Source organism: Balaenoptera physalus (assembly GCF_965194825.1).
Source record: "Balaenoptera physalus genome assembly, chromosome: 17".
Taxonomy (NCBI): Eukaryota; Metazoa; Chordata; class Mammalia; order Artiodactyla; family Balaenopteridae; genus Balaenoptera; species Balaenoptera physalus.
Window position 1 is genome coordinate 84,814,597 of NC_138895.1, and position 11,514 is coordinate 84,826,110.

The following is an 11,514-nucleotide window of genomic DNA, read 5'->3' on the forward strand; positions in this document are numbered from 1 at the left end:
CCTGCTCTTTTCACCACCCTAGCCCAAGCAGCGTTCCTGAGCTGCAAGCTGTTCCCCTGGCCACCCCACCCACGTCTGCCCTTGGCCTTGGACACCCCCCTTCTCTCCAGCCCCAGCACAGAAGGCTACCCCAGGCACCAGCCTCTCTGAAGGGGGTGGGAGAGTAGTAAAGGGAAAGCAGTGCAGCTGTACCGAATGCACTTTTACCAGGGCACGAGCACAAAATGTCAAATCCTTCCTGAGCTTGTTACCTGTCTCCTGGCTCTATGGCCTGCAAAAGTGTCTGCATCCCCCCTCCACCAACCCAGCCTGCACCTCCCTTGGGGAATGTCCCCCTCCTGCCATCTCCTTCCCTCCAGGAGGTCTGCGTGCGATGGGAGTCAGGCACCCTGACTCACCGGGCCCTCACGTGGGAACAGGTGGTTGGCCGGCTGGGACCGCTACCCCATGGATACCCCCTCGCCTTTTATCCCAGAGGGAGAGAGGCAGGAAGTGAGTGTAGACGAGAACTGCCATTGAGGGCTCTGTGGGTCCCTCCTCCATCCCAGCCTCCAATCCCCCACTTGACCCTCCACCCTCACGGCAGAGCATGAGCCTCAGAACCAGATCCTTCTGGGAGAAAAGTTGATTAATCTACTGTTCCCTAGATGGCAGCATTTCCACGAGGCTCTCAGGGACCACGGTGGATGGATGGTGTGACTCTCACCACCACAATTTCCCACATGCCCTAGTACTGGGAAAACCTGCCTAGGTGGAAGAGACACCACCACCCCCAGCCCAGCAAAGCCTGGATCCCAGCAGTAAGAGCCTCCTGCAGCTGGGGCAAAGTGAAGTGAGGCTCGGAGCGTCGGAAACAAGAGCAATAGGGCCGCTTCCCTCTGCAGAGGACCGGTTGGAGTGGGGCAGGGTTCTGAGCCGCTCCCCCGACCCCTGTCAGCAGAAAGTGCCGGGAGCCAGGCAGGATGCCGCAGGCCTCCGGACAGAGGACCAAAAGGAAACAAGACGGGAGGGCCGTGCGGGGGAGGGGCGGCTGGAGGCGGGGCATGGGCAGAGGAAACCGCTAGTCACCCGCGCCGGCCCCCAGGACGCACCGTGAGCCTCCGCTGATCCCGACCTGCGGGGGGCAGTTTCCCCGCCTGCCCCCCCAGGTTCTGCCGCCCCTTCCTGCGGCCTACGCCCCTCCTGACTCCCGGGGCGCCCCTGGATCCCAGACCCCCCTGCTCTGGGGCCTCGCCGTCGCCCAGCGATCCGCCGAGCGTTGATTGAGCGCCTGCTGGACAGGCCCTGCTGACCGGCGGTCCGAGCCGCCGCCGAGGGTCCGGGCCAGCAAGGGGGGCGGGGGCGGCGAGCGGGAGGGAGGCCCCGCGGGGACTCAACTCTCAAAGGAAAGGACTCCTGAGACTTCAGTGCGTCTGGCACCCTCTCGGCCCCCGCTCCGCGTTCGTTCACTCCCGGCCGAGCGGCTCTCGGGCACACGGGGCCCTCCGGGGCGCCTCTTGCCCGCGCGGGCTCCTGGGGGCGCGGCGGCGCGGGCCGCGGCTGCCGACATCCTGGGCGCCGACTTCCGGCACCCTGGGAACCCCCAAAGTGTCACTGGGAGGCGGGCACAGGGTGGAGCCAGCCCCCCGGGCTGCACCACCCACATCGCGGACCCAGATGAGCCCGAGGCCCGCAGCTCCCCCTACCCCTCCCCAGACCCTGGCCGTCCCTGATGCCCGATGGCCGGGGCTGGGTGGGTTCCTCGGGCCGACTACCCCCTAGCCCCGTCTCATGCGGTCCTGGCCTCCACTGTCCCTTCCTGGAGGCCCTGCCTGGACGCCCTCAGGCCTCCTCTCCCTAAGCCCACTTTCCCATGTCCTCTGAGGTATCCCAACTGCTGCCTCCAAAGGGCTGTCCTGGTTATCTCCTGGGTCTTACGAACTTTCTTCCTCCCAGGGGCTCGGCCCTCCCAGGGCAGAGGCTGTGGCCTCCTCTGCCCAGTTCCCAGCAGTGCCTGGCCGGGCCTGCCCCACACCGGGGGGGGGGGGGGGGGGGGGCCGGGCATCGGGTTGCCGTGAGCTTCCTCTTCCTTAGAACTCTCCCAGAGGTGCTGACCCTTCCCCGCACACAGCCAGAAGCCCCCTCCCAGGCTCCCATCCCTGGTCACGGTTCTCCCCCAAAGGGCGCAGTGTCCTAGCTGGCTCTGGACCCCCAGGGTCTGCCCAGACGTTGCCCAGGGAGGCCTCACCCACCCCCATATCACAGAGTGGCTGTGAGGAAGATGGGAGGTTACCCCAGACCTCCTGGCCCTGGAAATGTCCGGGTGCACCCCAGCCCTCCAAACGGGGTAGAGGGAGGGGGTGCAGGGCCAGCCCCGCCCACCTCCCTTCTGCTTTTTCTCCCCAGTGGACTCACTGCCTGTCCTCTCAGGCTGACTCTGCCCTCAGGAGCCTAGTGACACAACCACTCACCAAGCCCAGTGCCTCTTGTTTAGGTTATTGCCAAGGAACTCAGCGTGTGAACGAGGAGTTGCTGCGGCAATGCCCTGTCCACGCTTCACTCAGCCCCGGGTCACTGCAACATTCCAAAACACACACCCCAGGAAGTCACTTTCCCTGCACTGGCATCGGGGCCGCTGCCAGCGGCTCTACCTGGAGGGGCCCTTGTCCCGTTCACGGCCAGAGCCCTCATCTGCAGGAGCACATGGCACCAGGTGCTGATAAACACTCGTGGCTCGAATGAATGCATGTGGCGGAGCCTGCGGGGTGAGTCTCAGGCCAGTCAACTGGCAGGGGCCCTGGTGCGGGCTCCAGAGTGTCATAGGGCCCAGAGGCAGGATGTGGCGGTGGAGTGGTGGAGAAAAGGGGACACGGGGCTCCCGGCTGCCTTGCACTGGACATGATCCGCAAGCAGCCCAGGAGACTAAGGGTGTTGAGAACCTGAGACAGGCCTGGATGTTGTTACTTGGCTTCAGGTTTTCAAAGTAACAGCTTTATTGAGATATAATTCACATACCATACAATTCACCCATTAAAAGTGTAAAACTCTGGGGTTTTTAGCATATTCAGAGTTGTGCAATCATCACCACAATCGACTTGAGAACATTTCCATCTCCCCAAAAGAGGCTGTGTCACTCCCCATCCCCCTCCCCCCAGCACCTGGCAACTACTAATATGCCTTCTGTCCCTACGGATTTGCCTGTTCTAAACAATTTGCATACATGAATCACGTGAGATACTGTCTTTCATGTCTGCCTTCTTTCACTTGGCATAATGTTTTGAGGTCCACCTACATTGTGCCGTGAGTCACAACTTCATTCCTTTGTATGACCGAGCACCACACCATCGTGTGTCTCCCATCGTATGCACTGACCACATTCTGTCTGTGCTTCCACAGACCGACATTTGCGGTGCTTCTGTGTTTTGGCTGTTAACAATAATGTTGTGGGAACATCCATGTGCAGGTTTTTGCGTGAACATATGTTTTCACTTCTCTTGAATACACACCTAGCAGTGGAATGAATGAGATCTAATGGTAATTCTCTGTTTAACTTTTTGAGGAACTGCCAGACTGTTTTGCACGGCCGCAGCTGCATCCTTTTACGTTCCCAGTAGTGTGTGAGGCTCCAGTTTCCCCCCATCTTCCCGAACACTTGTTACTTCCCATTTATACAGTTATCTATGGAGTGGGAAGCAGCAGCTTACTGTGGTTTGATTTGCAGTCCCCTGACAGCTAATGGTGTGAGCATCTTTTTGTGCGCTTGTTGGCCATTTGTAGCAATACATTTTCTTTGAGGAAATGTCTCTTCAGACCCTTTGCCGTGGCCCAGAGTTTCCAGAGAGAAGGACTGAAGAAGTGCCCAGCAGTTGGTGCCCAGCAGTTCGAGGCAGCAGCGGGTAGGGCACGAGCTGGTGCACCCTGACCCTCCCCTACCCCCGCCTGGGCTGCGGGGCAGGCTCACATGGGGTGTTTCCGGACTGTCGCTGTGCCAGGCCGGCCGAGGTTTCACTTTTGGATCTGGGGACCTTTGGGCTGTGTGCTCGCTCGGCAGCTCCGGGGCAGAGCCCTCCGATCCCAGCCAGCAGAGCGGCCTGGCTTCAGCTTTGTGGGCGCGGGCACGCAACAGTCACGGTCACGGTGAGCTGCTCCCCGCCCCTGCGCGCCGCACCCCACTGCCTGCCCTGACTCCGGGGTGGGGCTCTCCCTAGTGCTGGGTGGGGGGAGGCCAGCTCCCCTGGGTGGAGACCTGGTACGGGCACCCTTCTGCGGCTTCCCCAAGCCCCCCAGGACTCGCAATCCCAGGCCGGCTTGGGGAAGCCCCAGGCCTCTGGGAAGGGGGTGTCCTCCCCAGCCCGGCTAGTTTGGGCTTAACTCCTGGTAGGCCCTCTAGGTGCTCCTTGGCCCACTCTCAGACTTCAGACCAGCCCTGAAGCTCAGAGGCTTCCTAAGGGCTGGCCCCCGTGACTGGAGCCCAGATGTCCTGGGTCCTGAGTCAGGCCCACATTGGCTTCTGACCCCTGAAGACAGACTAGTGGCTCACGGAGCTTTGGGCGCAGAGGAAGCCCTGGAGGACACGTCTAGGAGCTGGGGACACTTTGGCTGGGCCTTGCTGTGGGCCTTTGCACCAACTGCCCAGGAAGTGATGGTTTCTGTTTCCTCCCCTGCCCTCTGAACACCTCAGCCAGGGGGTCAGCTGCTACAGCAGACAGAGCAGTGGCCTGGGGTCACTCCAAGGCCCCAGCCTTGCCCTGACCTTCCTCAGTGGCTGCTTTTCGTGAGCAGCCCTAAGCCTTGTTGAAGTGACAAAGTGACAAGAGGCCTTGGTGGGTGGCCAGGGCTGCCCCCCCCCCCGCCCCAAGCGCTGAGTCCCAGGGCTTTCTTGGGCTTCACGTGGGCACTCTGATCACAGAACAGATGGTGTGCATGGCCTGAGTCCCACTGAGGGCTGCGAATGACGTCCCACCCTGGAGGTGCTCATGGCCCCTTGGAGAGGTGGATGAGTGGATGGCAGGGTGTACTTCTGCTTGTTTTCGTGTTGGGTGATAGTCAGCAGCAAGCGCTTTCTGCCAGTCAGAGCACCCCAGGACTAGCCAAGCAGGGTTGCTTTGGAGGGAAAGAGCTCCCCATCACTGGAGACGTCCAAGTACCTACCTTCCCCCTCTTCCGCCCGCCCTCTTCCAGTCCTGCGGGTGCAAGGCCTGACCCAGCTGCCCGCCTCAGGAGCATGGCATCGGCCTTTGCGAGGGTGGTCAAGAGCGTGGTCCGGGAGCTGGACCACAGTGGAGAGCTCACCCCTGTGGACAGCCTGCAGAGCTCCACCAGCTTCCAGCTCTACTGCCTTTTGCGCAGGAGGTCCTCGAGTTCACGGTTCTGGAGACACCGCTACACACGTGTCAACCTGTCCATCAGGGACATCCTGGAGCCCGACGCCCCGGAGCCAGGTACCCCGCTTGGCACTGAGTCAGAGCCACGGGTCGGGTTGGGGGAGGAGTGGGCGGGCCCGCTGCCACCTGCTCTGGGCCTCTGGGCTCTCTGCTTCCAGGGGGCAGGCGCTTTTCAGAGGCCCCTCCGCCCGGGCGGACAGGTGGCGGCTGGTGGGCCGGGCCTCAGCTCTGGTCTTGCTGCAGCTGTGGAGCATGGCAGCACCTTCCGTTTCCACGACGCTGTGGACGGGCAGCTGCAGGGCAGCGTGGAGCTGGCGGCCCCAGGACAGGGGAAGCTGTCAGGTGGGGCCGCGGTGTCGGGCAGCTCCAGCACCTCGATGCACGTGTGCATGCTGCGAGTGGCCCCCAACAGCTGGGAAGCCATGCATCGGGAGAGGTGAGCCCCGGGGGGGCGGGGCCCTGCTGAAACTGGGCAGCCTCTGGGTCAGGACCTCGGGGCATCAGGAGTCACAGGGGGTCTCTGCCAGGCTGAGGGAAGTCCCAGAGGCAGGGGCGTGCTGGGACCAGTGGGCAGGGAAGGAGGCTGCAGAGGTCCTGCGGGCCAGGATGGCCAGGCAGGGCCCTAGGGTCAGGGGTCAGGCCAAGTCCCACTGCGAGGAGGCTGGGCTGCTGGGGTGGAGCCGACACAGGGACCCTGGTGAGAAGGACCATTAGCTCAGAGCGGAGACATGAGATTTGAACCCGGGGAGCGGCAGGGAGTGGAGGGAGACAGCAGCCAGGTGAGCGACCGGCCAAAGGGATGGGCCCCTCCAGAGGTCTTCAGGTGTCCGCCCGTCCCCGCTGGAACTTGTCTTTTCTTCCTGCACCCCAGCCACTCACAAACATTGTCGGGAGCACCAGGGAGAGAATGATGGGTATCCCGTGCCTGGGCATCCACAGAGCTCTTGGTCTCCTCGGCCGTGTCACCGCCCCCACCCCCCATGGCCACAAAGGCTGAGGTCCAGGGGAGGGAAGCCCGTCCCGTGGCAGGGGGAGGGGAGGGCAGGTTGCACCCCTACGAGCTTCCCATTGGTCTGCTCACCACAGGCGCTTGCGGCAGCCTGAGCACAAAATCCTGCAACAGCTGCGGAATCGTGGGGATGACGTGTTCGTCGTGACCGAGGTGCTGCAGACACAGAAGGAGGTGGAAGTCACCCGGACCCAAAAGCAGGAGGGCTCAGGCCAGTTTGCACTTCCGGGAGCCATGTGCCTGCAGGTGTGCGGCATAGGTCCCGCAGTGGGCTCAGGCTGGGGAGGCAGGAGGGCAGTGTCCCCAGGCAGTGGGGTAGACCCCTGCCACCAGCACCCTGTTACATCTGGCCCCATAACCCAGAGCCCAGTCCTGAGCCCATATCCATCCCTCAGGGCAGAGGCGAGGGCCACCTGAGCCAGAAGAAGATGGTCACCATCCCCTCGGGCAGCATCCTCGCATTTCGGGTGGCCCAGCTGGTTATTGGCTCTGACTGGGGTGAGCCAGGATCAGGGTGACTTCTGGGGCCCAGACTCCATGGCAGAGAGGCAAAGAGGCCTGGAAGAGCCACCAGGGGTCACTGGGGGCATCTGGTTGCATAACCTCATGGGTTGGGGTGGCCGAGGGTCCCTTGCTCTGGCATTTGGGAGGTTGGGGCACAAAGGGGGTACTGCGCAGGGGCCCCCAGCTTGGGAGGGAGATGCCAGGCGCTCCGCCAACCTGCTTCCCCATCCCTGCTCCCGCCTGGCTGCCAGACATCCTCTTCTTCCCGGACAAGAAGCAGATGACCTTCAGGCCACAGCAGCAAGGTGAGGCCTGCGGACCTGGGCAATGGGACGAGCTGATGAGGCATTCTCCTGCCCAGCAGAGCACAGCACAGCCGGGGGACGCACGCACGCGCGCACACACACACACACACACACACACACACACACACACACACGTGACACGGTGACAGGCTGACACCAGCCTGGTTAGACCTTGCTCCCTGTCCTGGGCTGCCAGTACTGGGGCGGTGGTGACAGGCTGTGAGGGCCGAGGGGAGGCCTCAGCCCTCTCTGGTTCGGGGACCCACCCCTGCACTGACCAGCCCTGCCTCATCCAGGCTACGGGCCCTCCTACATTGCAGGTGGCCAGCTGCCGTGGTCCTCCTGCCTCACCTCCATAAAGTTCCTCTCTGTCCACTTAAAGTTCCTGTCGGGTCAGTACCTTCTTGGCCACCCCCCTGGTGGGCTCCCCTTCTGCCCCCCTGTGGTCTGCCCTCCGTAACCAGGGCTCCCCGGGGCCGTGTGAGCACCTGGGCAATGGCAGCCCTGTCCCCACAGATGGGCCCGTGGAGGACCGGTTGGCGACCACCGAAGACTTCCAGGGCCTGCAGGCAGAAGTGGGGGCCTGGGCCGTGGGCCTGGAGGGCTTGTCCAAGGAGCCTTGTGGGCAGCTGCTGGGGGCCCTCGGGCAGGTGCTGCGGGACGAGGCCGCCCTGCAAGCCCTGGATGAGTCGGTGAGCGAGCTGGGTGGGGCGTGCGGGGCGAGCTGGGGCGGGAGGGGTGGGCGGAGCTGGTGCCTGCGCCCCGCCCCCCGCCCCACCCCCACCCCCGCTCACCTGCCCGCCCCACGCCCTTACCCCCAGCTGGAGCACGGCCTGCGTGGAGGGCTTTTGGAGCCTCGGGATGGTCCGGTGGGTGCTGTCCTCCAGTGCCTGGTGTTCTCCTCCAGAAGGCTGGAAGAGGAACTTGCCGGCCCCGTCTTCTACCTGCTGGAAGCTCTAGCTGGTGAGGGGCTCCGGGGGTGGGGCAGGTAGGGAGCAGGAACGTGGGCTTCCCTAGCCGGCCTTCTGGAACCCCCTCTCACACAAGGTCTCTCCCCAGTGCTGAGTGCAACCCAGCACGTGCTGCTGGCTGAGGTGCTGGAGATGGGGGCCCTGTCGGGGGCGTTCAAACTGGTGAGAGGGCCCAGCTTGTAGGGGAGGGGCTGTGCCGGAGGTGCGGACCCAGTGCATCTGGGATGGGGTGGTGTGGGTGGTGCCAGAAGCCTGGGGGCCCCCTCTGACAACCTCCCACCCTGTTCTGCCAGGTGGAGAGCCTTTTGGAGCAGAGCACCCCGTGGCAGGAGCGCAGGGCCGTGTCCCTGCCGCCCGAGCTCCTGGGGAGCAGCTGGGACTCAGAGGCACCCACCTGGGTCCTGCTGGAGGAGTGCGGCCTTGAGCCACAGGTGGGCGCCCCCCAGGTGTGCTGGAAACCGGAGGCCCAGGGCTGTGCGTATGCGCTTTACGCCTGCCTGGCTCTGCTATTCAGGCTGAGCCGGCTCTGCTAGCCTGCAGTCCGCCCGCAGGGCAGCTCTCTAGTCGGGGCAGAGCTCATGCCCACCCAGCTGCCTGGAGCCACACCCAGCCATGTGAGCAGCTCACCACAAGGCCTGGGAGTTGAGGAAAGCCAATAAATGTGATGAACAAAGGGAAAATGCTCACTGAGCTTTTGAGGGGCCCTATGTCAGGGGGGTCGGGGCAGCGATGGGGATGGTGCCTCCGCATGGGGAGGGACCCCGGGGGCTGAGAGCAGGCATCTCTCCCGTGGGGCTGAGGGGGCGCTCCCTGCGCTGCACCTGACCACTCCGGAGCAAGCAGCCACGTGGCCGGGCTCCTGGCCCCCTCCCCCAGCAGGCTGGCCTGGAAAGAATGGGACAGGGCGATTCCAGCCCTCAGGATGGTTCTCTGTCTGCCTCAGGGAACTTGAGAACGTACTGATGCAGGTAGCGGGGGCCCGTTCTTGCCCTCCGGGGCTGCAGAGAGGACAGAGAAAAGGTGTACTGACAAGCAGACAGATCTGCACTCCTGGGGCTGCACTGGGGCCCCAGGGAAGTGACCTGAAACAGAGAAACTGGCCTTTGGGGTGTGTCTCATCCAAATTAATTCGCTCAAAGGTAAGAGTCTCTCGAGAGGAGGCCTCCGGGCCCCTGAGCCGCAGTCCCTGGGCCCCCGGAGGGCTCAGAGCCTCCCTGGACCAGAGAGCCTGAGCTCCCTGGGTTGGGGGGGGCGGGGGTGGAATGGCCCCACGTGCAAGGAGAGATAGTCACTGATTCAGCCAGGAAGTTATTCTCATCTTGGAGCTTGAACAGCCAGGAGAAATTTGCCTCTCCCCGTGGGAGCCAGTCTGCCATCCTCCGCTTGGCGGAAGGCGGGGGAAGCCGCGCTCCCCTCCTGTCAGGCTCACCGCTGGCCTGCAGCCTCAGGACTGGCTAAAGAGAAGGGATGGTCGGCCCAGCTGTGGCTGGGACACTAACCCCCGAGAAAACTCAGGATCAAGGCCAACAGTAAAATTAATATTAAAACAGAGGGTTCGGGACTTCCCTGGTGGCACAGTGGTTAAGAATCCGCCTGCCAATGCAGGCGACGCGGGTTCGAGCCCTGGTCTGGGAAGATCCCACGTGCTGCGGAGGAACGAAGCCCGTGTGCCACAACTACTGAGCCTGCGCTCTAGAGCCCGCGAGCCACAACTACCGAGCCCGCGTGCCACAACTACTGAAGCCCGCGTGCCTAGAGCCCGTGCTCCGCAACAAAGAGAAGCCACCACAATGAGAAGCCCGCGCACCACAACGAAGACCCAATGCAGCCAAAAATAAATAAATAAATTTATAATTAAAAAAAACACAGAGCGTTCCCCAAACATCCCAGATCCCGGTACGGAAACTGCTAGAAGGGACCTCCCTGATGGTCCAGTGGGTAAGACTCTGTGCTCCCAATGCAGGGGGCCCGGGTTCGATCCCTGGTTGGGGAACCAGATCCTGCATGCATGCCGCAGCTAAAGAGCCCGCATGCTGCAACCAAGAGCCCTCATGCCTCAGCTAAAAGATCCTACATGCCGTGACAAAGATCCCGTGTGCCGAACTAAGACCTGGCGCAGCCTAAATAAATAAATAAATGTTTAAAAAAACAAAAAGAAACCCCTAGAAATCTACCCCTCACACAGGGAGAGGAGAAGCTGGACGCCTGTCAAGCCTGTTTGTGTTCACCAGGGCCCACGCCCCTCCTTTGGGAACCTCATTAGGGGGACTTGAAAGGCAAAACCAAGGGGAACAGGACTGGAACAGCTTAGGCCTTAGAAATCCAGGCGGTAAGTTAGGTCCTGGTCAGCCCCTCCCAGGCCCCCTTTGGAGGTTCTGACTACTGGCCCTCAGGTTCCAGGACCACCAGTGCCCTGAGGTTTCCAGTGAGAGCTCATTTGAGAGTTATCTGAGCATGAAGACCAAGTCAGGGGGGCCTTCTGTGGAAAGGCGCGCACCCGGATCCTAGCCCCATGGTGGGAGATGGGCTCCCTGCAGGCAGATCTGATGGACCTGGTCAGCCTGGACACTCACAGACCAGCGATGCTCACCTGGGAGCAGGGCTATGGCAGCACTGATCCACCTGGAGCCTCCCTGAGGATCCCAGCAGAGAAATCCCCGAGAAGGGTCACACTCCCAGGACAAAGCAACAGGCTCTAAGTGAACCTAACACCCGGCAAGCAGGGAGTCTAGCAGGGCTTCCGGCGATGGGGCAGGGGACCATGGCAAGGCAGGTGCACACAAGACTGCGAGCAGGCAGGTGCATCATGCAAGAGAAGCCTGCACTCCAAGTGGCCTCCTACAGGGAGGAGTACGGGCTCCCAGGCCTAAGAAGCCCAGGCATCACGGAGGCGTCGCGAGAAGAGGCAGGGTGCTGCCTGCCCGAGCCCTCATCTGAGGCTGGGCTCTCCTTTCCAGTGGGCATCACTGTGGGGTTTGCCGCTAGCCTGCCCAGCTGTGCTCTGCAGTGGGACAAGCGTGTGCCTGGTGGGGGAAATGGGCATCAAATGCCCACCCAGCTTCTGGCTCCTGGGCTGCAAGCAGTGGGGGCCAGGCTTGCTTCTGCACATGGGGGCTGCCACTGAGGTCCACCAGGCTCCTGCTGAGCCCAGGCCCAGACCCAGACCAAGTCAGGCGGCTGTGAGAATACTCCTCGTGGACCCCGCCTGCAGCCGTGGAAGCTGCGGAGGGACCCCCAGGCCTGGGAGCTGGAGCCTCCTTGATGGGTGACAGGCTGAAGAACCCCCTGAGGACATTCCCACCAACCTCCCTTCCTTCCCTCCTCCTCTCCTTCACGGGGGTCTGACAGCCTCCTGGCCTCTC

General features: G+C 62.6%; 1 protein-coding gene across 5 annotated transcripts; it reads left to right on the forward strand.

Moving 5' to 3' along the window:
* The first annotated feature begins 2,740 nt into the window (after positions 1 to 2,740).
* GSDMD (gasdermin D) lies at positions 2,741 to 8,832 on the forward strand. Of its 5 annotated transcripts, none has more exons than XM_082433568.1 (10): positions 2,741 to 4,116; positions 5,161 to 5,799; positions 6,450 to 6,618; positions 6,768 to 6,870; positions 7,128 to 7,181; positions 7,478 to 7,573; positions 7,698 to 7,873; positions 8,003 to 8,144; positions 8,241 to 8,314; positions 8,446 to 8,832. In XM_082433568.1, exons 1-10 carry the CDS (start codon positions 3,941 to 3,943, stop codon positions 8,683 to 8,685), a joined length of 1,869 nt encoding a protein of 622 aa, XP_082289694.1. In that variant the 5' UTR covers positions 2,741 to 3,940; the 3' UTR covers positions 8,686 to 8,832. The 5 variants fall into 5 exon arrangements, with proteins under 5 accessions (XP_082289694.1, XP_082289695.1, XP_082289696.1 ...); XM_082433569.1 differs by having other exon boundaries at positions 2,744 to 4,116; positions 7,502 to 7,573; XM_082433572.1 differs by having other exon boundaries at positions 3,978 to 5,420; positions 5,607 to 5,799; positions 7,502 to 7,573.
* Positions 8,833 to 11,514: the final 2,682 nt, after the last annotated feature.